Raw genomic sequence first — 27,214 nt, forward strand, 5'->3', positions numbered from 1 at the left:
GGTCAGCCCCGCCTGATTGGTTATGGCTGAAACATGTACTTGAAATTCTAAGCATACGTTTGGAAACTGCTGGAGGAAGGGTGCAAGGAGACTCTCTGCTTCCACAACATTCACTTCTCCTGTACCTAGAAATTTAACAGGAAAAGCCTCAGTCTTCACAACAGGGTAGATACTTAGATTAGATTATCATATTTTGGCTATGACATGGGCAAAAATACAACAGATAAAGTGCAGTTGCCAAAGTGCATTGGAAACAAGTATTCTCATATCTTTATGGGAGTTTAAATGGAATAACCTTAGTTAGAAGGTCAATTTGGCTAAATTTATCAAAATGCAAACATCTTTGACCTAGAAATCCTGATAATCAGAATCCGTCTTATATAAATACACAGTATTTCTCCACATTTCAGTAAAATATAGCAAACACCTATTCATGGAAAAGATAAGAACTGTTAATTTGGCAAGACAAGTCCCACCCATGACTTTAGTTTAAGAAAGCTCTAGGACCAACTAATTCTTAAGAATGGAAGGAGTTATCGTTGAGTCCTAATTGGGCTTTCTGGTTTTAAAAGCAATATTAACTTAACTTAGCCAAAAATTTAATTTTCTACTCAAAAAGAAATCTAATATGAACATGCTAAAACAGATCAACTTAAACAAATTTTACAGAATGTTTTTAGCGGAGAACAGATACAAAATATTCAGGGAAAGAAACCCTCCACCCCCTCTGCCAAATGTTACTATGACAAATGTCACTATTTTTCATCTTTACTCAAAAAAGAAAAAAAAAGTAAACAGATACAGACTACTAGCTCTTAGTGATTTTTTTCTAATTGTTTTAATTGAAATATAACAAACAATGCTATGTTGGTTTCGAGGGTACAATCTAAATTTTTTACTTACTCAGATGAAAGGTAATCTATTTGCAATGACATAAAACGTAATCCAGTCCTTACCAAGGATGAGGGAGATGTAAGTATGAAAAGCTAGTATAGTTAAGCAGCATAGTGGAGACCTCAGGCTTCTTCCGGATGCACCTTCCTGTAACTGCAGGAGGCCCAACTCCTGTGGGAAGCAAATGCATTTCAGAAGGAGAAAACATGATTGAAAAATCACATTCAGATACTACAGAGGCCGAGTTCCTGTGTCTCCACCCTCCAAGAAGGTGGGGTTTATTTTTCAAGAGCTTAGAATAGGGGCAATGCCTGACCAGAAACAAAGTTTACATTTTATTTATTTATTTTTTTAAAGATTTTATTTATTTATTTGACAGAGAGAGACACAGCCAGAGAGGAGACACAAGCAGGGGGAGTGGGAGAGGGAGAAGCAGGCTTCCCACTGATCAGGGAGCCCGATGCGGGGCTCGATCGCAGGATCCTGAGATCATGACCCGAGCCGAAGGCAGAAGCCCGACCACTGAGCCACCAGGCACCCCACAAAGTTTACATTTTAAACTGGCGTAAGATAATCTCACAAATTCTTTCATATTGTGTGATTCTACGGAGAGGACAAAGGCAGTGCTCATTTCATAGAAATGTTGTATTTCTCTGATAAAAATATTAATTTATTAAAACATGTTGAGGATCTAAGTGCAAGGCATTATGGTGGGTATGAACAAATACAGGGTCTTTTTTAAACATTTTTTTAGTTAAATTCAATTAATTAACATATAATGTTTTATTGGTTTCAGAGGTACAGGCCTGTGATTCATCAGTCTTATATAATACCCAGTGCTCATTACATTGCATGCCCTCCTATTAGTCATGAACAAATACAGTTTTGTCTTCAAAGATCTTTCCATCAAATAGGTAAGACACTACATGAACACACGGTTCTATTAGAATATGGTGAGTGCCGTAGGAAAGATAAATGATTCTGAGTCAGGAATACTTGAGCCTCACTGGGAGAGAATAAGGGAGAGTTTGAGGAATAGCTGACATTTATCTCAAACCTAATGGTTGGAGAGGCTCTCAAGAGAACTTATTTGGGAGGCTGCTGGCTAGGCAGGACATCCAAAATAGAGAAAAGCAGAAGCACAGAAAACAGAAAAGTACAGGACCTGTCTGGGGGGAAAAATAACAGCTTCTTATACTTGTCCTCATATAGTTCTCAAAACCTGCCCTCTTCACTAACAGGGACAGCTTTTGCAATAAGGCAACCCTGGTAAGAGCATATTGAGTGTTAGGTTTAATTAATGTTATACATTACAAAAACAACCACACAGAAATATAATGAATGAGACTCATGAAAAACAAAATTTCCTTGCTTAGTTTTATCATGAAACTTATAAAAGTGCAAGGAAATCCAAAATACCATAACTATACTTGATCCAGGGGAAACAAAAAACGTGAGACATGGAAATCTAGCTTAATTTCCTGGTTTTACAGAACACTCTGGGGTTGCTAAAAGGTTAAGGAAGCATATTTTAACCACACAAGAGTACTAAAGTACAGCAAGTAGCAATGTTAGTAAAACATAATTTTTAATCCCAGAACTTAGGTAACAAATATAAAAATGTTTAGCTTTCAAGAGCAAAACCATCTCAGCTCCTGAAAAGTACTATCAAGACCCCAATGACTTTTTACTGTCCTGCAAACAAATTGTCAATAATTGTCATGCTGGTTATGAGGATGTGCTGCACTGCCCTTTATTCAGTAAATAATGTTTTATCTTTCCTGTCAAAATCAAGATAAAATTAAATGTGTACCCTGTTTCCTGAAAATCCTATAAATTCTAGTAGTCTGATAATCCGTGCTGGTAAAAGGGAGAGCATCTGCAAGAAGAAAAAAAAAGTATATTTGTTAGTGTATCTATCTACAGATAAATATTAACCTCAAACAACTTAAAGTTTTAATAATTTGGTAATATAAAATATTAGAACCAAGTTTGAACCACTATACCTATCTCAATCATCACATATTGCACATACGGTAATCATTACTTGTGACTTAATTTCATTTAGCTAAGACAATGAACCTAAAAAATTAAAAAACAAAACACACAACAACAACAACAAAAACCATAGCCTTTCCAGGACACTCTAGAGAATACTTGGTCCTCCTATGTGCAGTTATTAAGTGCTGAGAAGGCAATCCCTCCGTGCCCACTTCCAAACAAGATCTCTTTTAACATCCTTTTCCAGAAAGCAAGTCTGTTGAATTCTGCATAATATGCAGGCATCACCCAAAAGTGAACAGCATGGCACTACAGTTGCTTTCTAGAACATCCCTGGGGAGCAGCGGGGAGGGGAAATCCAGCCAGCGCAAGAACAGTCACCTACTTGTTCACTTTGCTTGGAAGGAGAAATGGCCACGTGTGTGATTCTATACGGATTCATCGGCTGGAGCCAATGGTTTGGCTGGATGGTCAGGGATTTGGAAGGAATATCATTGGAATATTAATGACAAGGAAGTCTAGGAAAGAGCACAGACCTCTCTGAATGAGCAAAAAACATGAAGATATTTGTGTGTCCAATATGAATGTTCACCAAAGCCTGACCTCAGGAGAGGAGGATTTGAATAATCAAGTGAATACGATGACCTGTTCTAACAGCCAGCCAGCCTCTTTTCCCAGCCACCCCTATCATTGACCAACTGGGCTCGTGAACTAAGTGGCCACGGTGATGGACACACTCATGTATATTATTCCCTTGACCACTGCATTTTCTCATTAATTCCAGTCAAACCTTAATAAATTTCAAAATCTTTAAATAACATATTACATTTGACAAATATCTACTCAAACTCTTCGTCTCCCTCACAGCATCAAAACCATGCCTCAAGCCATATGGCTACTGCCTCACCCATTTTCAATTCCAGAGCCTCCATTGCTAAAGCAACAATATTTCTGATGTGGAAATGGAACCGGATTCCGAGCTCCTTATTACCAAATATGTTGCTAGTCCATTCAGAGTGCTGCATGCTTCCCCTCTTGTACAATCCAAACCTACTCTGAGCATGTGCAGAACTTTACAACGCACACTGGCCAAAGTCACCACTGGGTCACAACACAAAAAAAACTGATCCCTCTCTAGCGACTTGTCAACCAAACCCAGGTAGAGGTTCACGCACAGTAGAGAAGGCACTGGAAACCTTAGGTTCTTTTAAAAAAGCTTCTGGCAGCTTTACAATTATTTACTTACCAAGTTAAAGGCACCTATTCCAAGCTTGACACCCCCTTCAAACTCATAGAAGAACTGCTGTTCAACTTTGTTCTTCTGAATTACATGCAGGATAGAAAGACATTCTCTGGATTGAAGAAAAAAGTTATTGCATAAGTTTTACTATGGCTCTGAAAATTAATGTGAAGTCAAATTTCACACTGACACGCTGTAAGATAAATGTCATTAGCCAAAATGCTAGAGGATTTTTCAATGGAGGCAGCTGTGCTGAGTTTAACCTTAAAGGCGACTCGGGTAATAGTCATTAAGGAAAAACTGACACACCCATTTCTGCCCGGTTTATCAGGACCAGTCTTTCTGGGCTGAAACGAGACAGGGTTCGAACATCAGCATGCAGGACTCCAGAGCCCCAGGACCACAGGACTGTGACCTCACAGCTTTCCAGCAAAGTCTCATAGAAGACTTCTCAGGAGTGCTCCGTCTCTTGGTTGCTGTGCACGCTTGAGCAACCCTACCTTCCACCAAGTATCTGAGGAGCTACTGCCAAAAAGATGTGAATTTCAGTGGGATGGCCATGATCTCAAATAGACCAAATAAATTAGAGCTTGCAAGTAGGAAAGACTGAAAGAGGACAGCAAATTCCATCAAACTGCACCATTTGTCTTTCTTTTTCCTATTCCATCCAAGCAAATCTTTCCGATTTCTCATTTTAATTTCTTTTCTGTGCATTTCCCCCCTTCCCTTCACGTCTTCAAAAGGCAAATACTTAATCAGAGAAATGCAAATTAAAACAATGACAAAAGGGCGCCTGGGTGGCTCAGTTGGTTAAGCGACTGCCTTCGGCTCAGGTCATGATCCTGGAGTCCCGGGATTGAGTCCCGCATCCGGCTCCCTGCTCGGCAGGGAGTCTGCTTCTCCCTCTGACCCTCCTCCCTCTCCTGCTCTCTGTCTCTCATTCTCTCTCTCTCAAATAAATAAATAAAATCTTTAAAAAAAAATAAAACAATGACAAAGATGTAAAACTTGGTAACGAACAGGAATTGCTTACCAAATTGACAAATATATATTTTAAAGGCAGTAAGAAATAACCAGATATTATGTATCACCTTTTGTAATATAATTATAAAGGGTACAACTTCATTTATGATGTATTCTAGCCAAATTTATTTAACCTGAATCCAGTAAGCCTACAGATCTAATTGCCAGCTTATAGGAAATATTAGGCACTAGAAGAATGCTATGGACTGAATTAATTATGCCCCCCTCCAAATCCATATGTTGAAGCTCTAAGCCCCAGTGTGCAGATATATGAAGATAGGGATTTTTAGGAGGTAATTAAGGGTAGGGTCCTAATCTGAAAAGACGGGTGACCTCAGAAGAGAAAGAGAGAGAGAATCTCTCTCTCTTGGCCCTATAAGGGCTGAGTGAGAAGGTAGTTACCTGTCTGCAAGCCTAAAAGAGAGCTCTCTCCAGAAGCTGATCATGCTGATACCCTGATCTTAGACTTCCAACCTCAGGAACGGTGAGAAAACAAAATTCTGTTCTTTAAGCCACCCTGTCTGTAGTATTCTGTTACGGCAGCTTGAACTAAGACAAAGAACAAGCTAAATGAAAACTCAAGAAAGCCATCAAACAAATCCATGGGATATTCTGCAGGACAACTGGCTTAGGCTTTTCAACAACCATCATGAATATAGAGACTGCTCTAGAATAAAAGATATGAAATGGACATAAACAGGGGATGCAGGAGACAGTCTTGTGTTGCATCCTGGTATAGACATACCAGCAGTAAGAGAAATTTGGGGCCAACCAGGAGAACGTGAAGATAGACTGAGTATTACATGAAATGAAGATTTATTGACATGGAAAAGTAAAGAACATTAACTGAAAAAAGCAGGTTACAAAAGAGAATGCACATTAAAAAGTACATATATCTTTAGATTTGGATAGAAAATATTCTGAAATAATATATACTAAGGTTTAGCAGCCATTATCACTGTGTGAAAAGAATATGGAGTGTGTATGTTAATAGCTGCTCACCTACATTCCTAAATATATATGCCACTTTTGTGATAATAAAGCATTATTTTAAAATATATATTTTAAGATTTTATTTATTTATCAGAGAGAGAGAGAGACAGAGGCAGGCAGAGGGAGAAGCAGGCTCCTTGCTGAGCAAGGAGCCCGATGTGGGACTCGATCCCAGGATCCTGGGATCATGACCTGAGCCGAAGGCAGATGCTTAACCGACTGAGCCGCTCAGGCGTCCCAATAAAGCATTATTTTAATTTTTTTAATGGAAAACCAGTGCTGGCAAAGGAAAGAACAAATAGACATATTCATCTACTTTGGTAAAAGGTAGTTATAGTATGGAGATTGGCAAACTATGGGGACATAAGCATGCTCATTCATTCATTTATTGTCTATGGCTATTTATACTCCACATAGAGTTGAGTAGTTGCAACAGAGATCTTATGACCCACAGGCCAAACATATTTACCATCTAGCCCTTTAAGAAAAAGTTTGCCAACCCAATTATTTTTCAGAATAATTTTGCAATATATATCAAAAATCTTAAACACAGGTGTACTTTTGACCCAATAAATCCAATTCTATTCTAAGGAACTAGCATGGATAAACACAAAACTTACCTATAAGGAGAGATACTGTATTACTATTTATAATGAAAATGTATAAACAAACTAAATAGGCAACAACGGGAAATTAAGAAGAGAGTCACATGAGTGCATATATTTATACATACACACGTGTGGCATACCCACATAATAGAATGCTATGTAGCCATTAAAATCCATGATCAACTAAAAACATTTAATGACCTAAATTTTTGTGACATGAAGTGAAAAAGGAAATTTCAAAATGACATGAAGTATATGATTTTATTACATAAAAAGATAATTATATATGCTCATATGCATGCATTAAGAATGCAAACATGAAAATATCAATAGGATGGCAGGAGGTAGAAATGATTTTCAGAATTCTTTTCTTTTTTAATCAAAATATAAATGCTCTATTTTTTATTATTATGTTAATCACCATTCATTACATCATTTGTTTTTGATGTCGTGTTCCATGATTCATTGTTTGCGTATAACACCCGGTGCTCCATGCAGAACGTGCCCTCTTTAATACCCAGCACCAGGCTAACCCATCCTCCCACCCCCCTCCCCTCTAGAACCCTCAGTTTGTTTCTCAGAGTCCATAGTCTCTCATGGTTCATCTCCCCCTCCGATTTCCCCCTCTTAATTCTTCCCCTCCTGCTATCTTCTTCTTCTTCTTTTTTTTTCTTTTAACATATAATGTATTATTTGTTTCAGAGGACAGGCCTGTGATTCAATATGACCTCACCGATATGAGGAATTCTTAATCTCAGGAAACAAACTGAGGGTTGCTGGAGTGGGGGGGGGTGGGAGGGATGGGGTGGCTGGGTGATAAATGTTCTATTTTCTGATAATAGATGATTGTTACAAAATTTTCAAATAACATGGAGACAGCGTCAAGTGCCCCTGCATGACTATCCCACAGAGAGATGGTCACTGTTAACAGCCTGGTACATAACCTTCTAGGTGGTTTTATGCTTTAGTAAGAATCCAATCTTTAAAAACCACAAATGGGATCATATAGTATATACTGTCCTATAGGTTATATTGATGATTTTTCCATGAAAATGCATGAGAGCTACCTTATTTTTAACAAGTGCATATTATCTTATTCTATGGAATAATTTATTTAACCAAATTCCATTGTTAAATACGTACATTGTTTCCAAATTTTCCATATTATAAACAATGTTGCTAAAAGTGTGCTTGTACATTCATCAAGTACTTTTCCTACATCAAGTACTGTAATTATAGTTAATCTATCACAACTATCCTTAGGATAAATTCCTAGAAAAGGGACTTCTGAGATCAAAGGTGATACACTTTCTTAATTTTGTTACATACTGTCGGAACATCCTTCAGGAAAACTCTATCAATTTAGATTCCCACCAACTTATGAGGTCCTCACACTGTCATTTTCCCTGAATCATTTGTATCACATTTCCATTTGTATTTTTTATTATGGTATATTTTGCCCTGACGAAAACTGAAATGTTTATTTGGTCAAGTCAGTCTTTCACGGTTCCTGATTTTATGTCACACTCAAAAAGGCTTCTGAAATTGACACCATGTATCTAATGATACGATACACTATGGAAAGACACAATATCACTTGTATGGTATTCTTGCCATAGATGCAAAATCTGGATGTAATCATGAAGAAACATTAGATTAGTCCCTACTGAGAGACATTCTACAAAGTAACTGCCCAGTATACTTCAAAAATGTCAAGATTATAAAAATAAAGAAAGACTGAGTGAGGGACGCTTCCAGATTTAAAAAGAGTGAAGAAACATAACAACTAAATGTAACATCCCCAACCCTGGATTCAATTCTGGGCCAGAAAAAGGACATTAGTGGGACAATTAGAGAAATCAGAGTAAAATCAGTGGAGTAATTGATAATACCATATCAATGTTAGTTTCTTGGTTTTAATAATTATTACTGTGGTTCTATAAGATGTTAACATTTGTGACTCTGGATGAAGAATATATAAAAATTCTTTGTAAAAATCCTGAAGTTATTTCAAAGTGAAAAAATTTTAAATAAAAGTTTAAAGGCTTTTGTGCTTTAGACCATAAAAAATATTTTCCTTATGTTTTCACTACTACCCTTTGAAAAATATTTTAATATTAGAGAAGCCTGGGTGGCTCAGTCAGTTAAGCATCCAATTCCTGGTTTCAACTCAGGTCGTGATCTCAGGGTTGTGAGACTGAGCCCTGTGTTGGGCTCCGCTCAGCACAATCTGCTGGAGATTCTCTCTCTCTCCTCCTCCCTCTACCCCTCCTGCTCACGTGTGCTCTCTCTCTCTCACATAAATAAATGAGAAAGAGAGAATGAGAGAGAGAGCATGAGAGGGGCGAGGGTCAGAGGGAGAAGCAGACTCTCTGCTGAGCAGGGAGCCTGATGTGGGACTCGATCCTGGGACTCCAGGATCATGACCCGAGCTGAAGGCAGTCGCTTAACCAACTGAGCTACCCAGGCACCCGTAAAAAAATTTTTAATATTAAATATACATGGAATTTATTTTCATGCTTTCTTTTTCCAGAATGAAGAACCAATTTTCCCAAAAAGTATCCATTTTTTCCCACTATTTTGAAAGAGACCTATGTATACATAGGAATTTCACATATTTTTAATTCCCAAGTAAACGTCTGTCTGTATGTACAAAAGTACATGCGTGCACACACTGATAGGTTTGTGCCATTTTAAGACTACTTGAATTCATTCCAGTTTTTAAGTTTTGATGACTAGAAAAGCAATTAGCTCTTTAACATCCTTTTATATCATCTAAAAGTATTTCTTTTTTTTCTCAAAGATTTTATTTATTTATTCATGAGAGTCAGAGAGAGAGGGAGAGAGAGAGAGAGGGAAGCAGAGGCAGAGGGAGAAGCAGGTTTGCCACGGAGCAGGGAGCCTGCTTCTCCCTCTCCTGCACCCTCTGCTTGTGTGTGTGCTCTCTCTCTCTCTCTCTCTCTGTCAAATAAAAGAAAAAGAAAAAAAAAACCTTTAAAAAAAAAAAAAGTATTTCAAGAGAAAAACTAAAAACAATTGGTCAATTTCCCAAAACTCCCCCCTACCTCCATGATTTTGAATGGAATATAATTTTATGAAATCACTTTGGGTAAAACTATCTCTTAAAATACTAAATCTTGGGGCGCCTGAGTGGCTCAGTTGGCTAAGCGACTGCCTTCGGCTCAGGTCATGATCCTGGAGTCCCTGGATCGAGTCCCACATCGGGCTCCCTGCTCGGCAGGGAGCCTGCTTCTCCCTCTGACCCTCCCCCCTCTCATGTGCTCTCTCTCTCTCTCATTCTCTCTGTCTCAAATAAATAAATAAAATCTTTAAAAAAAAATACTAAATCTTGGTTCTGCTCTCACTAACGGGGATCTGCGTCTAATAATGACACACATACTAGCTTATATTAGATTAACCTTCCCACAGATAACAATTAGAACTTTGGAATTTAAATATATATTTAAAATGCATTTTCAGGCACTGGAAAGTGAAAACAAAAAGTAGTAAGAAACTGGAGAAGAGCTGAACTTTGAAAGATGGGAACATCTCTCACACGGACTTTACATTTACATGGCTAGTCAGCTGAAAGTACTCTCGAATCCACTCAACGTGGGATGCCTAGAACTGATACAGAAAGCCACAGTCCTATTGTTGTGGTGACTGGGTGGTTCAGTTGGTCAAGTGTCCGACTCTTGGTTTTGGCTCAAGTAGTGATCTCATGGGTCATGAGACTGAGCCCCAAGTTGGGCTCTGTGCTCAGGGGGAGTCTGCTTGAAGATTCTCTCCCTCTGCCCCTCCCCACATGCTTGGGCACACCACACATGCTCTCGCTCTCTCTCAAATAAATAAGTCTTTATGAAAAAAATCTGACACTGCATTGTGGGGCTTATAATATATGTAAGTGTACTATCATAAGAATAGTATAAAAGACAAGTGGTCAATGAAACTATATTTTCACAAAGTTCTTACATTTCATGGGCAATAGTACAATATTAACTCTAAGTTGACTGTGGTAAGTTAAGAAGGATATTATAATCACTAGAGTGACCTTTAAAAAAATTAAAGAGGTAAGCTTAGAAAACAATAGAGTGATTGATTACATTGGAATATATATATATTTTTTAAATTTTAGTAATGCAATAAAAGGCAAAAAAGAAGTGAGAAAAATGAGGCAAGAGAACAAGAAAAATGGTAGCCGCAAGTGCAAACATATCATTTGTTATACTGAATAAAAAAGCAAGACCCAACTATATGCATCTATAAGAACTGCAATTAAAATATAAAAACAAAGATAGGTTTAAAGTATAAGAATATATGTCATGCTACACTTACCACTAATTATAAAAACGCATGAGTAGCTATATTAATATCAGACAAAACAGACTTCAAGACAAATATTTATTATAAGAGTTAAGTAGAGACATTTCATAATGATAAAAAGGTTAATTCATTAGGAAGATAAAATAATTAAAATATATATAAACCTAATAACAGAGGCTCTAAATATACAATGCAAACACTGACAGAACTAGAGAGAAATGGGTGATCCCAGAATCAAAGTTGGAGATTTTGAACTCTGTGAGCAAATGATAGAGCAACTAGATAAAAATCAATAAGGATATAGAAGATAGGGACAACACTATGGTCCACCTTTGAATCACTGCAGAAAATTCTATCGAGCAGTACTGCTCTAGAGTCTGGACCAAAGACATACCTATAATTTTAAATTTATAAATTGATTTTAGGAGAGAGAAACTAAGATTATGTAATTAGAAATTATGTCAGTAGCTTTTTTTCAGCTATTTTTTTCAAGATTGCATTTAAACTTAAATTCTGTTGTCCTATAGCACTGAATACATACACAGTAAGCCAAAAAATCAAGTGCATTTTTACCAACAGCAAATAAAACCTAGTCATACTTCATGAGAATTTTGAAGTACAAACTGGACAGAATACAAGAATCATTTAAAAACAACATCTTAATTTTTAACTTACTTATATATTTGGTAACTTGTCCTAATTTTGAGTCCACCTTTGATGAAGTTGATCATATTTTCATCCTGAAAACAATTCAGTTAAATAATTAGATCACTTAGCAAAAGATTCTTACACTATACAGTTATATATTTGTGTGATTAGAACAAAACACTATCTTTTGAGGACATAATTTTTAAATTAAAACATTCTTCTTGCTTTACATTTGAAATGCTTTTCTGTAATTTTCCTTCCAACTTAGATGGCAATAAAAAGAACACATTTAAAAAATCTTTGCATTACTTCAAGCAAGCAATTAAGGAAGTAACCCACTTAGTGACCAAATATGTTAGTCCAAATCTACTGTGATAAACATCATCTAATGCGCAATTTTCTTCTGGGTTCAACAGAATCTAAAATGGGTGATTTAAGGATATGCTCTAAGGACTTTCCAGTCCATCACACTCCAGCAAATGGGATGACGGTTCTTCTTTTGCAGGGTACTTTAGCATTCAGTCTATTTAACACTGTAAATTTCACTCATATACATTTCTAGAACAAAAATTATTGATCTGGATTCTAAACTGATTGTCACAATATGCAGTTTTGTTTTGGAGGAAAAAAAAATCATTTCACTTTTCTTTGCCCGATGGTCATCAACCACAAAGTTGAGGCAGAGGGCCTAAATGAATATCATTTTCAGGGTCAGCATTCTAGGATTCCACGAGAATCTCTTAAGAAATTATATCAAAACCTGCTTAAAAGAAGTTAATCTAACAGTGTTAATGGAGACAGTCCCATATTTCATATTTCCAAGGAGAATATTTTTCTAGTCTATTGATAATGGAGAGATGCTCTGGTGTTTATTTCCTGTGCACTTCAGCATCCTTCTAAAGCAAGAGGAAAATTTACTTTAGCTTACAAATTTCATTAAGTATTAAATCTTTACCATTTAAATTATTCTAAGAATCAATAAATACAAAATTCACTACACAACTTAAATGTTTATCTTATTTAAGGAATCTTATGATTACACAAGTTTCAAGATTGGCCAGGAAAGAATTTCCAAAATCACATTAAAATCTGCCTCAAATAATAATATTTCGTTTCATGATTCACCAAATATTTACCGAATGCCTATTTTACACCAGGCATCTGAATGCAACATCAGACAAAAGCAATACAAGGTGCTAAGGGCTGGAGTCATGCACACAGAAGGAGATATGCACAGGAGGTCAGGAGAGCTCAGAGCAGGGGAGGGGGTGACATGGAAAGGTCCACAGAAGCTTCCTGGAAGCATCGGGGCTTAAGGCACAAAAAATGATTAGGAAGTGGCCAGATGAAGGAAGGCAAAGCAGATGCAAACCTTGCGAGCCAGGGAATACTCAAGCGGAAGGAAAGGCAAGGAAGCATTAACGATCATGGCATGCTTGGCCATCTGTGCTTACGTAAGTCAGCGCTGCCACAGAAGCTCCCACAAAGACAGAACGAAGGAGTAAGAAAGCTACCTCTTCCCGTGGGGTAAGAGGGGAGGAGGGAATGTGGGAGAAGATACCAGTTTAGTTTGAAAAAGCCTCCCCTCCCCTTGCTGATATTCTGATACGGGACCACTGCCATAGTCCGTGAGAGCGACTCAAAGCTAAAGCAGAGCAATGACAAGGTGACAGTCTCATCCCTGAGAGGGCGCTCAGCTGCACAATGGACAATGAGCTGGAGGTTAAGAGAAATAGAGCCAGAGGGTCACTAGGTCGCTGTGCCCTCTAGAGAAGAGCTGATAAACACCCCCATGAAAACACTCAAGAAGGAAGAGATGGCACTGCTAAATCTTCACAAGGTAAAAGAAACATGAGCATTAAATTGGATATGGAGGCATGAGGAAGAGGGAGGAGTCTTGGATATCTCCCAGATGTTTAATTACAAGTCTCCACATACAAAATAAGACTTTAAATCCCAGATTTGTCAAATCCCCATTTGGAAAACACATCAGAAAAACTGGAGGGCCTCCATGACTGGCATTATGTTTCCTGAGGCAGTAAGAATGAGGTTTTCAACCAGACTTCATAATACATAGGGTTTTAGGAAACAGGGTCATAGACCAGATTGGTTCAATTTTACTAAACCAGAATCCAACCTAAGAAGTCAATCTCCAGGAAAAAAAAAAAAAAAAGGAAAGCAACTCTTAATACAATGTAAAACATTGTGATTGAGGAAGATTTTCAATTTTACAATTGCATTTCTGCTCCCTTACAATCCTGACCCTACCTCTACCCCCAATGTATCCATCACCGCCACCCATGGGGCCATGATGTTAAAATCCATGTTTTTTAGAAGGATTAGAAGATACAATGTTAGGCAAGGCACTGGTTGTAACAGTTCCTAGAGGTAAAATTAAAATGTCCCTTAAAGAAAGGTATTCATGGCTTGGTTTAATGACTTTTTAAATCTGCTCTTCCAAAGGAAGAAATAAAAGCAAGGAGGGGCATGAGAATAGAAAGAGGGGCAAAAATAAAATTTGAAGTATATATGAAAAGCCTGGCACTCAAGCATGCATACCTGAGCTTTGCTGAAGCATCTGGTGTAAGAAGGGAATGGCCAAGGATGAAAATGCCTCTTTGGCCCGGGGCCTATAGCCCTCTACCATTAGCAAATGCAAAGAGGGATAATCCCACACTTCTCATACAGAGAAGCATCCAGAAATTCGGTGCAGTAGTTGCAAAACAGTTCCTTTATAAGACAGTGGTTCCCAATAGACTGAAATTTGGAACAGACTCCAAGTGCATTTGAGTAGGAACAAAGCTCCCTGGGGTCATTTTTCAGTCAAAGTTTATCAGAACAACAAGTATCTTCCATTACAAGTCTAAGTCAAAAGAACTGAAGCACTGACATAGAATGAGCCCCATTTTTTCTGGGTAGTACTGGCAGGCTTTCCCGGCATACTGATTCGAAGCCAAACATTTATTACCTGCACAAACGTGAGTGCTGCTTTCTGTAGGAGACACTCGGCATAACAGATTTCGGCATGCATTTCCTCTATTAAAAACAAATAAAATTACATTAAGGAAAATCCTATGTCCACAGTAATTGCTCTGAGATGTTCAGGAAAGACTCGTAGCTCAAAGAACCCAAGAGAGACACAAAAATCTAGGTTGCTTTGGTACTTCCATAAAAGCAGAATGATGACCTCGGTACTCTGTCCCTCGGCAAGATTTCCCTAGAATGTGTAAAAGGATTTAAGGAAGTCATCTTTGGCCCCATTCAAATATAACTGCAAAGAGTCAGGTGCTTAGTGCCAGAGACCTAAACTCAGCTCACAAGAGGAAACCAAAATTTAAAAGTACTTAAAAAAAATATTTTTTAACTTAACAGTAACACATAAGTTTAACACAGTTACAGAGATTGAAAAAACTATCTTAAATTTATGAATTCTAGCTTCTAAAATATGAAGGTATGAAAATCATGGCAATGATTAGACACCCCATTAACTTAAAGAGAAAGCAGCAATTCTCTGAGGTCTGTGAACAAGTATGGACCAGCACGCCCAAGGCATGACTCCTCACACATAGAAGACATGATATAAAAAGAGCTCACACTAGCACAATTTCAGGCTATTTTGATCACTGAGCTATCTAGCACAGGAACAAGGCACTCACAAAAGGGACTCTGTAAAGCTATGTATATCCCAGGGACATATGGAATGCCCCAAAACACATGGCCTGTCTTTCTAAACAATACCTTACACTTGCAGAGATTGGGGTGGGAGGGAAACCTTTGCATTTTTGCATAAACAAAATCAGCAGATTCCTGTTTTACCCATGGGATGCAAACTGGCATTTTATTTAAGTAAATGAGCTTGGGGGATTTAACAGCCTGGGTTGGAGGAAAGGTTCTGCCATGTTGTGGGTATCCACCTCTCTCTGCTGCTGGCCACCTCATTTATAAAGTCCAGCTAGTAACGTCTTCACTTCACAGCTAAAGAATCAAATGACGTGCTGCACAGAGCTCACTGTGGAGAGTAAGCACTGGATTTTTGTTAGCTACTTTCGGTACGATTATTGCCCTTGGTCCACGTTGGGCTTTTTGGTAAAAGCTCAGAAAGCAGGACATTTTTATGTGAAGTAAGTAGCTGAAAAATAGGGTCCTTCTGTGTTTGTGAGAATGCTGTTGGGTCAAAGTGGATAAGGACTAGCGCTGTATTTCTTGCATTCACACACACAGACCCTATCCCCTATCCCTGCCATCCGACACACAACAGGCTGGTTCTCACAAACTGGTTCCAATCACTACCACGCTCATATGCCAAAGGCTGAATTTACAAAGAAGCAACTAGGCGGTGAAGATCCTTCAGCGGCCTGCCTACAGGTGGGGCCAGTCTTGCAGAGTCAGGGCCTTCAGCGGCCTGCCTACAGATGGGGTCAGCCTTGCGGAGTCAGGGCCTGTGCACATCCTGGCGGCCGTCACCAGCCAGGGTCTCGGTCCTTCTGAGTCTGTGCAGAGGTCTGAGCAGAAGGAATGGCTGCATCAGGGTTAAGTTAAAGATGAACACACCACAGAGCAGCTGAAGGACGTGACAAGAAGGCAGAGATAAACGGCAAGAAAATTTGAACTCTGTATACCATATGTAAGCATCCTTCATGTTAAATCCCTTTCACATCCTAAGTATTGCATTTACACATCTGCTTTTAAAGGAAATTAGAAAACCATTCAGGGCAATATGCCAGCCCCGAGAGAAGAAAGGGTGTGTTCCATGTTAAACTCACAAAAAGTTTAATTAAATATACTGACTCCTGCAGACAACCAGCCACTCAAGGATGTAAATGAAAATTACCAAGAGGAAAAACAAATCACATACTAAAGCTACAATGTTTTGACATGCACCCTTGAACATAAAGTCTGTTTGGGTTGTTGCAGTGACAGCCAAACTCATTAGAAATAAAATGCAACTTAATTTATAAAAGTCGTATTCCTTCACTCTGGTTGATTTATATTGGACAGTTCCCCAGTTCTCAAAATTAACCATTTGGCATGTTTGAATAGGTACCTTACCAGAACATCTCTTAATTATAAATTCCTTAGTCTACTGAAGGAAATAGCTTCACCCTGCGCTAAAATGTTAGCTAAGCATGCCTTTGGATGTAAAAGTCTAAATAAACCTGTTTTTCAGAATATGCTATTGTCACAAGCTAATTTTATGTTTACTGTTTTCTAATTAAGACTATTTTTAAGGCAGTTTTAGGTTGGCAGCAAAATTGAGGAGAAGGTACAGAAATTGCCCATGTATCCCTCGCCCCATACATGCTTAACCTCCCCCTGATGAACTGATGAACTTCTGTTGACACATAATCACCCAACATCCATAGTTTATGTTACAGTTCCTTCTTGGTGATGTATGTTCTATGGGTGTGGACAAATGTATAAAGACATGTATCCATCATTATGATATCATACAAAGTTTTTCCACTATCCTAAAAATCCTCTGTGCTCCACCTATTCATCCCTACACCCCATCCCTCGGCAACCACTGATCTTGTCACCGTCCCCACAGTTTTGCTCTTTCCAGAATGTCATATGCTTGGAATCATACAGCAGGACACCTTTTCAGATTGGTGTCTTTCACTCAGTAATATACATTTAAAGTCACTCCATGTCTTTTCATGGCTTGAGAGTTCATTTCTTTTTAGCACTAAATAATATTCCATTTGTCTGGATGTACCACAGTTTATTTATCCATTCACCTATTGAAGGATATCTTGGTTGCTTACAAGTTTTGGCAATTATAAATAAAGCTGCTGTAAACATCCACATGCAGACATAAGTTTTCAGCTCCTTTGGGTAAATATTAAGGAGACTGATTGCTAGATTTATGGTCAAAGTATGTTTAGTTTTGTAAGAAATTGCCAAACTATCTCCCAAAGTAGCTGTACAATTTTGCATTCCCACCAGCCATGAATAAGAGTTCCTTTTACTCTACATCTTTGCCAACATTTGGTGTTGTCGGTATTTTAGATTATGGACATTCTAATAGGTGTACAGCAGTATCTCATTGTTTGTTTTCTTTTTTAACAATTAGTAATAAACAAATAAGTAAATTACTCCAGATTTTCTGGGTTATGGACATTCTAATAGAACAAACTCAGTTTGTTTTCTTTTTTAATAGTTAGTAATAAGTAAATAAGTAAATTATTCCAGATTTTCTAAAGAGCCATGTACAAAAACATTATAAAAAGATAAGAACGCAGCACCATCTACTTTCAAGATGTCTACATAGGAATGATTCAACATTTCCCTCATCCATATGTGAACATTTTGTTCCCTTTTCTACAAGCCTATCAGAGAAAGTGTGGGGTACAGTGGAAAGAACTGTGGCTTACAGATAGGCAGATCAGCTTTGAATCCCGCTCTGCTACGTGGGGAATTCTGGGCCATTAACCCAACTATTGCCAGTGATTACTTCTGCAGGTGAGTATGATGGGAAAGAGAAAAAGATTTTCCATTTCCTTTTTATTCTACACTTAAGTACTGAATTTTATGAGTATGATCATGTTTTAATTTTCAAAGACAGGAAAAACTTCATCTTTAAATGAGTCTTACCTTCAGTCAGCTGTTCCAGTGATCCTCTAGAAAGAAGACTTGAGAAAGATTCTACAACCGTGCATTTTTTCCTGTACCTGTGGAGAATAAGCAGAAGGGGAGATGGGAAATAGAAAGAAAAAATTACAATAAATCAGGCCAGGCTCATTTTCCTTTGACATTCATTTTTGTCACAGTCACACCAAAGAGTTACCAAGGAGAAACTCTAAATCCTGAAGTCTGTAGTGCAGAGACCACCCTTTTTAACACCGCACACCCAGCGCCCAGCACTGGGCTGGCATCCTGTGGGCACTCCATCCGTGCTTACTGGACACGTGTGGACAAACCCACACAAAACAACGAATGGCAGCTAACCCTGCCAAGCACCCTGCCCTTATCTGTACGGCTGAAATTGATATTTCTGGGGTAAGAGGCATCCACAGATTAGGAATCACTTAGAGGGCAGCATTTAGAAACTCTCTTCATTTGTAGGGTTGCAACATAATTACATGAGGATACATAGTTTCATGTTAAACTTCACCAATGCTAGTTAACAGCTGTTGCTGGGGTCTTGCTATACACACAGAGCAAAGATTAAAATAAAACTGAAAATCCGTCTCATTTTCACCAACCAGAAGTGTTCAAAAATGTCCTTTTAGACAAATACAGCTCTCCCTTCTGAATAGGCAGCATCTCCCACATAAAAGAAGAGTGTTCCTTGCTTGGCCTCGCGTGGCAGGCAGTAGCTGAAATCATCCACCCCAGGGAGACCCTTGAGAGATGCATGCTGCTGACCCCACAGACATCTCCCTCAGTTCTTCTCTGTGGCTCAAGCTACGGAAGGAAGGAAGGAAGGAAGGAAGGAAGGAAGGAAGGAAGGAAGGAAGGAAGGAAGGAAGGAAGGAAGGGAGGAAGGGAGGGAGGGAGGGAGGGAGGGAGGAAGGGAGGAAGGAAGGGAGGAAGGAAGGAAGGAAGGAAGGAAGGGAGGGAGGAGGGAGGGAAGAAGGGAGGAGGGAGGGAAGGAAGGAAGGGAGGAGGGAAAGAAGGAGGGAAGGAAGAAGGGAGGAGGGAGGGAAGGAAGAAAGGAAGGAAGGGAGGGAGGGAGGGAAAGAGGGAAAGAAAAGAAAGGAAAAAGAAAAAGGTGGAGGTATAGATGCCAAGTGTTTGGCCAAACAAGAATCAACTATAATTCCTAACAGGAAATTTTAACTCTATTACATAGAACTATGTGAGGCTAGGAAGCTTTGAAGTACAAGCCCCTTACTACAATTGGGGCGAACCTCAAACAGAGCTCTCTCCATCAGGCAAACCACACTCACTTTGTCACACAGACATAAAGGTTTGTAGTTGTATCTCAAGTATTTAATTACTCAGTTCATACTTTTGGCAGGTTTGTAATGCGTCCTTCATGGCAGAAATGCCGTTTTGGATGTCCTGTTGCTCGAAGGTCATGACCGCCTGCAACACCACAATAGTACTGTAGCCCAAGGCATGGTACATACTCTCCTTAGCCCTGGGGGCAAAACACAGGGAATTAATACATCCCAACTCAACTTAAAAGCATGCATGTCTTGTCTGATACTAATCAGGAGAAATCCTAAGAAATGCATATCGTGACTTTGATAGTGATAACTTTTACTCCTACACCATGATCACTGAAATAATATAGACTGAGAAAGGCATGTCCTAAAAAACTCAAGTATTAAGGACTTTCCAAATTAAGCCTACAGAGGCAGCACAGAATGTTCCAGGTTAAAGCAGAAGCCGACAATTGTTTTGCCCTGTTTCAGCACAAGGGGGCAGCCTGCGGATTCTTTTCCTTGAAAACATTTCAAAGCAAACCAATTTTTCCCAGTTGAACACCAGGCAATATACTTACTATCTTTAGCTCTGATATAAGTACTAAAATAAAGGCCACTGGAAATGCATTTTGTGACAGAGAGATTTTGATGTATTTTCAGATACTCATTTAAAAAAAAAAAAGCTCCTTTCCATTCCCAGCCAGAGGCCAAAGAAAAGCAAGATTTTTGCAATAAATTAGGTGAGCCACAATGGGCCCAGGCAAAGTACATTTTAGAGCTCATATCTAATCTAATCCCATTATCTACAATTCCTTATTAAAGTTCTTGACAATTCCAATTACTAAATTATCAGTTGAGAATTGCTTGGATTTTTTTTTTTTTAAAGATTTTATTTACTTATTTGAGAGAGTGAGAGAGCACGAGGGGGGTGAGGGGCAGAGGGAATAGCAAACTCCCCACCGAGCAGGGAGCCCGACATGGGGCTTGATCCCAGGACTCCGGGATCATGACCTGAGCTGAAGGCAGAGTCTTCACCAACTGAGCCACCCAGGCGCCCTGAGAATTGCTTGGATTCTTAAGGGCATTAATTAGTCTTAATGTATGGCACATCCCAGACTTTCGGGCTGTGAAAACCTCACCATTTCTTTCTCAAAACTTCTCATTAGGTCAATCTGTTATAAGATTTAAAATATTAATGCATGATTTTGTTTTTAATTCAAATATAATGCACAACAGCCCACGGCTACGCAAAACAAATGCTGGCCACATTATTCTTTTCCCCCATGGAAATAGTCTAAACATCCTTTGGTAATTCGCAGTTTGTCCTGACTAGTGAGGTCACTGGCTGTTCAAAAAAACCCTGCAAGGAGTTAAGATCAGCCTAAAGTTAATCATTTATTGTGGTTTTAAACCTCACATTTTAAACCAAAAGCTCCAAGAGGAAAATGATTCAAGTGGGAAAAACATATGTTTAACAGTGAAACTTGCATAAAGATCAGAGAATATAAAATTTGACCAAATAAAATAATCACTTCTTTTCATTCCATGTTATGACCAGCTGGGTGTCTGAGACAGAGAAAAAAGGAGACCTGTGTGAATAAAAACACAAAGGAGACAGGCAGGCAGGTTGAGAGAGGAAGACAGAGAAGTAGAGACAGAAGATGGAGAGAGAAAGAAGTCTGAGGGACTGGCAAGGACGGAGGGAAATGAGGCAGGAGACAGGCAGTGCAGACAAGTGCTGAAGACAACGCTGGGCAATTTCCTTCAGCGGTGCACTGTACCATCTATTTTACCATCTGTTCCTAACCTCTGAAATACTCATTGACCACAGCTCCTCTACATCAAAATAGAATTACCACAGCAGCTTCTCAGGAGGTAATGTAATTTTTTTTTAATTGTGGTGTGCAGTTGACATACATTTCGGGTGTACGACATAGTGATTCAGCAATTCTATACATTATGCAATGCTCACCACCATGAGTGTAGTAAGACTGAAAGTCTATGATCAAAATCACATCCCCTACTGACCAAAGAAATAAGATTCCCACTATTGTGCCCAAGTAACCTTCTAAAAAAACTGTTATATAAGGTCTAAGCTTCACCCAAGCAAGTGACTGTGTTTGAAGGCACAACGTAAGATTATTCCTGTCAAGCTCCAGGCACACTGTAGAGCTGCGGACTGTGGTCAAGGTGATGCCTGGTATCAGGGCTGGGCCCGGGTGTTGCTGCCACATTTGAAAAATGAACAGGTATTATTAGCTGAAATTAAACTGTTAAACTTGTTTATCACATAAATAGGGAGCCCTAATAACATTTTTTATTATTTTAAATTTCTTTTTAACATTTGAGATTAGCATAGTCTAGTTCTTTTTACCCCATTTCAAAGGAAACTTTTTCCAATGATATTTAAGCTTTAGAGGCATATCCATAAAAACATTTCACTGAAAAAAGCAAAAGGAAGCTCTACAAAACTACATACAATGACAATATTTGAACACAAATAGAAATTAAAATATGAGAAAGAATCAGAAACTTTCTACTGATTAAATTTGAAAAGACAGATTTCTTAACTGGATATTAAAACTGACCAACCAAATTAGGGGGTCTCAACCAAATTAGCTTAGAAATATTCAGGCGGAAATGCAGATAAATTAACTGACAATCATGACATCAAAGAAAGAATCATCAGAAATATCTGAAAAAAATATATTTTATCTGAAAGAAATACAGTTAATTACCACGGTCGAAGCAATTCTAAGGCATCTGTAAATTTGTTACTTAGAAATAAGTTCAATGCCACCGCACATTCTTCTAGGCCACACTTGAGATCCACCTTGTTTGATGTTGACCTAAAGACCAAGAAAAAATACACAGAATTTCTATAGCTTTTACTATTAGCACGTTGCTGCACGTGTGTGTTTACGTACACTTTGGAGACAGAAAGGCCGGAGTTCTAACTCGACCACTTAGTAGCAATGTCTTTAACTTTCTGAAGCCTGACTTGCTCATCTGTAAAATGGGAACACCACCACTGCCTACTTCATGAAGCTGTTGTGAGGATGGAAGAAACTGACAAACAAGGCTCATAGCAGGCACAAAGACCACAAGCATGGGAACTACCTTTACTCACAGGAGAGGGAAAGTTATTGCGTTTTAGTTTGATCATGTAGGGGGAGAAAATGTGCGTCAGCGGAAAACTATGCATGATTCTCTGTACTGTAGAAGAGACCCCTTCGGATTGCTTTTTGATTCTAGGGAACTGACTTGCAACTCTACGGTGTTCTCTTTTTAAATTAGAGTATAGTGGACACACAATGTTTCATAAGTTTCAGGTGTACAACAGTGATTCAACTTTTCTTTTTTTTTTTAAAGATTCTTTATTTATTTATTTATTTATTTATTTATTTGAGACAGAGAGAACGAGAGAGAGAGAGCACATGAGAGGGGGGAGGGTCAGAGGGAGAAGCAGGTTCCTTGCTGAGCAGGGAGCCCGATGCGGGACTCGATCCAGGGACTCCAGGATCATGACCTGAGGCGAAGGCAGTCGCTTAACCAACTGAGCCACCCAGGCGCCCCTGATTCAACTTTTCTATAGTTACGCTATTCTCGCCACAAATGTAGCTACCATCTGTCATCATACAATGCTTTTCTAATATCACGGACTATATTCCCTATGCTGTGCTTTTTATTCCCACGACTTATTACCTAAGTGGAAGCCTGTATCTCCCACTCTCCTTCACCCATTTTGCCCATCCACCCACCCCTCCTTCCCTCTAGCAACCATCAGTTCGTTTTCCATATTTATGGGTCTGATTCTGCATTTTGTCTGTTTATCCATTTGTTTTGTTTTTTAGATTCCACACGTAAGTGAAATCACATGGTATTTGTCTTTCTCAGTCTGACTTATTTCACTTAACATTATACCCTCTAGGTCCATCTATGCTGTTGCAAATGGCAAGGTATCATTCTTTTTTACGGCTGAGTGATATTCCATTGTACACATACACCACATCTTCCTTGTCAATGTATCTACAGCTGGACACTTGGCTGTCCGTATGTTCAGTATCTTGGCTATTGTAAATAATGTGCAATAAACATGTGGTGCATCTATCTTTTTGAATTAGTGTTTTTGTTTTCTTTGGGTAAATACCCAGTAGTGAAAATGGATCATATGGTATTTCTATGTTTACCTTTTTGAGGAACTTCCATACGGTTTTCCACAGCAGCCGCACCAGTTTACATTCCCACCAATAATGCACGAGGGCTCCCTTTTCTCCACATCCTGGCCAACATTTGTTATGGCTTTTTTTTTTTTTTTTAAGGCATTCTGACAGATATAATTGGTATCTCACTGTGGTTTTGATTTGCATTTCTCCAATGATTAGTGAGGTTGAGCATCTTTTCATGTGTCTGTTGGCCATCTGCATGTCTATTCAGGTCCTCCACCCATTTTTTAATCGGTTTTGTATTTTCAGTGTTGAATTGCAACTCTGTAAATTTTAACTGATAGTGATGCAAAATAATTGTCTATAAATATGCAAATTCTATCCCTGACTAGTAGAGGTTCAATTACCTCCTTCACTGTACAAGAAGCTAGTTTTACTGACTTTGGACATTAATCTCAACATTCTTTTACTCCATATAAATTTGTGCTGTTTCAATTTCTCCTTTGAATCAATTATAAAATCTGCCTAGTTCCCTCACTGATTAATGAGTTAAATAAAATCTTTAAAATGTGTTTATTTTTACATCTGTATAATCACTATGATTTTACCCTTTATTAAAACTTATCTGTTATTTATGACTGATGGAAATTTTGCTCTTTAAAATTAGGGCCCTCAGGGTAACTAACTTGATTTCAGCTCAGGTCATGATCTCAGAGTTGTGAGATCGAGCCCTGTGTCGGGCACGGAGCCTGCTTAAGATTCTCGCTCTCCCTCTGCCTCTGCCCTTCCCACCCACCAAAATAAACAAACTAATTAATAATAATAAAATAAAATAAAATTAGAGCCTTCTACAAAATGTTTTGTGTAACTTTCTATTTTTTTTAAAAATAAGCTCCATGCCCAACAAGGAGCCTGACACAGGGCTTGAACTCAGGACCCTGAGATCAAGACCTGAGCTAAGATCAAGAGTCGGATGCTTAACCAACTAAACCACCCAGGCGCCCCTGTGTAACAACTTTTAATAGGAAAATATTTCAGTAAGTAAATGAGCAGTATGATGATTTATTTAAAAGAGCTTAAAGTCAAATTTCCATGCCCCCAACCTCTCCAAATTCATTCCTTCAAACATGAAAACAAAATCCCACTTCAGTTACTCTTCTACCAGAAATGGGTTCTGATGATTTTGCCCAACTGCAGGCTAATGTTAAGTGTTCTGAGCACATTTAAGGTAGGTGAGGCTAAGCTATGATGTTCAATAGGTTAGGGCTATTAAAGGCATTTTCAATTCACGATGGGCTCATTGGGGATGTAAGCCCACTGTAAATCTAAGAAGATCTATAAATGTTGATGCAGTAGTTACTTAGGAAACTATCAGATGAGTTAGAGGTTAACCCTGAGGGAGAGACTCATATTTCTAAAGAAAGCTCAGATTATCATAAGCAGTGACATATGGAATGAAATCGTAATGTGAAAAATAAATGCCTTAAAATCCTTAGGAGTTATTTTCAGCTTCATCTCCAGTCATCGATCCTCAAATTATTGCATCCCTTTGTTGTAATGTGAGAGCTGAGTCCTAAGGCAAACTGCCGAATTCATGAGTGTTATAAACACACTTACAAGTAGCTGAAATTTCAAATGCAAAATCTCAAATGCTACAGATCTGCCATATAACTTAAAGTTTAATAACCCTATAAGGATAGATAAAAAGCCCTTTCTCATGGTACTAAAACATAGCTTTCACAGAGTTGCCTTTAATCTCTGATAAAGGAACAACATACATGTTCGAAAAGAACTCATTATATTAATTCTAGAATGGGCAGGAAAGGAATATTACTTAGCAAATGTGATATTACCAAAAATATTAATGGAAAGGAAAAATGTCATGATACATTAACTTTTAAAAAGAGGCACAAAAAATAAGGTGGAGGGGCAGGGCAAAAAATAATAATAAAATTTTTAAAAAGCAGGTTACTAAATAGTATATCGAATGTGATCCCAATCAATAATAAAAAAAAAAGACTTGCTCTATATATGAAGAGAAAAAGAAAGGATACACACACACACATACACAAAGTTACAGTGATGGTAATATACATTTTTATCTCTCCTTTGTACTTTTCTATATTTCCTGAATTTTCTACAATCAATGTTTCTTAAAATGCTCTTAAGCCAAGGTTACAAGAAGAATGTAAGTAGAAAAATAATCATACTACAACATTCAGTGAAAACCCTATGGCTGCATCCATAACAGATAAAAGCACATGCCCAGGAAAAAGACGAGAATGAATACAATTTAAGAGGTCATATTTATGGTGGATGCTTGGCAATGTGGTTATATTATTTTATAAATGAAATCAATGATATAAAAAATTTTAAGATAAAAAAGACTCCAATGAGTTGTGCCCCAAATGTTGAATTTAGTTTTCTTTTTATGTAGCAGCGCCACCCATTCACATGTCCCTTAGCAGCTCTGTCTCTCCTTCCCTAATTTGTAAAATGGACACTACACCTGCCTATTTCGCCAGTCAGTAAAATACAAAGCCCTGTTTTAACATCAACATTACAATTCACCAAAGGGTTGGACTGCTCTCCCCTGTTGTCCCGAAAACACTTGCACCCTCCTCCTGACCTGCTCACATTAGACGATCCGAGCCGTCCAGAGGCCCGTTTTGTATCAAAGGATGCAAAGGGACGGCTGCTTGTTGCCATATCTGTGTGAGAAAACCTATTAATAAAAAAAACAAAAAACCAGAATGAGGTTTTTATTTCTTTGTCTTACAGGAAAAGTCCACATAAATTCAAGTATATAACATAAGCCCTTCAATTATTTAGTACACCTCACCCCCATGTCTAATCAATTTTATACATCAAATAACAAAAATCTATGTACTGTTACATGGTGAACATTTCTGAAATACAGCACCAATAAAGTAAACTGATTTTGTTTATTCTAGTACACAAAAAAAGAAATTAAATCACCCCCACAGCTCTCCACCCAAAGACAACATTGTATCCTGTATATAAATATCCTCCCAGATCTTTTCCCAAGTAAATCTATACATGTATTTCTATACTTTATTAAAATGGAATATTATTGTAAGGAAGGAAAAAGTTTTCCTTGACCCTCTTAGAGTCCCTGGCTGGGCCTGAAAATAAAATGGACAAAGACAGATTAACAGGAGAAAAGCATATAAATTTTACTGAATTCGTCCTGTACATGGGAGCCTTCACAAGAGAACGAAGACCCCAAAGAAGCAGGAAGCTTTTATATTTGTGAAGAATTGGCAAGACAAAGGGGTTGGGGCTTGGAATAGTAAATGAAGAATAAGTAACTAGGAAGACAAGGGTTACTTTAAAAAGGTTTGCAGATTGTCTAAGCTGATACAAATGTCTTTCTCCAGTAAAAGGAGAATTTGTTTCTGGCCTTTAGGCAGGAAAGGGGGA

General features: G+C 38.3%; 1 protein-coding gene across 1 annotated transcript in view; it reads right to left on the reverse strand.

Annotated features, from left to right (window-relative positions):
- TTC39B (tetratricopeptide repeat domain 39B) overlaps positions 1-27,214 on the reverse strand; it is a 120,573-nt gene that overhangs the window by 27,769 nt on the left and 65,590 nt on the right. The window contains exons 3-12 of the mRNA XM_044920305.1: positions 26,400-26,495; positions 22,343-22,453; positions 19,685-19,816; positions 18,325-18,395; positions 14,699-14,766; positions 11,758-11,822; positions 4,142-4,247; positions 2,708-2,773; positions 957-1,065; positions 58-125 (exon numbers count right to left, since the gene is read on the reverse strand). Coding sequence (XP_044776240.1) covers positions 58-125; positions 957-1,065; positions 2,708-2,773; positions 4,142-4,247; positions 11,758-11,822; positions 14,699-14,766; positions 18,325-18,395; positions 19,685-19,816; positions 22,343-22,453; positions 26,400-26,495 — 892 coding nt within the window. The remainder of the gene's footprint in view (positions 1-57; positions 126-956; positions 1,066-2,707; positions 2,774-4,141; positions 4,248-11,757; positions 11,823-14,698; positions 14,767-18,324; positions 18,396-19,684; positions 19,817-22,342; positions 22,454-26,399; positions 26,496-27,214) is intronic.

This window comes from Neomonachus schauinslandi, chromosome 13 (genome assembly GCF_002201575.2).
Source record: "Neomonachus schauinslandi chromosome 13, ASM220157v2, whole genome shotgun sequence".
Classification (NCBI taxonomy): domain Eukaryota; kingdom Metazoa; phylum Chordata; class Mammalia; order Carnivora; family Phocidae; genus Neomonachus; species Neomonachus schauinslandi.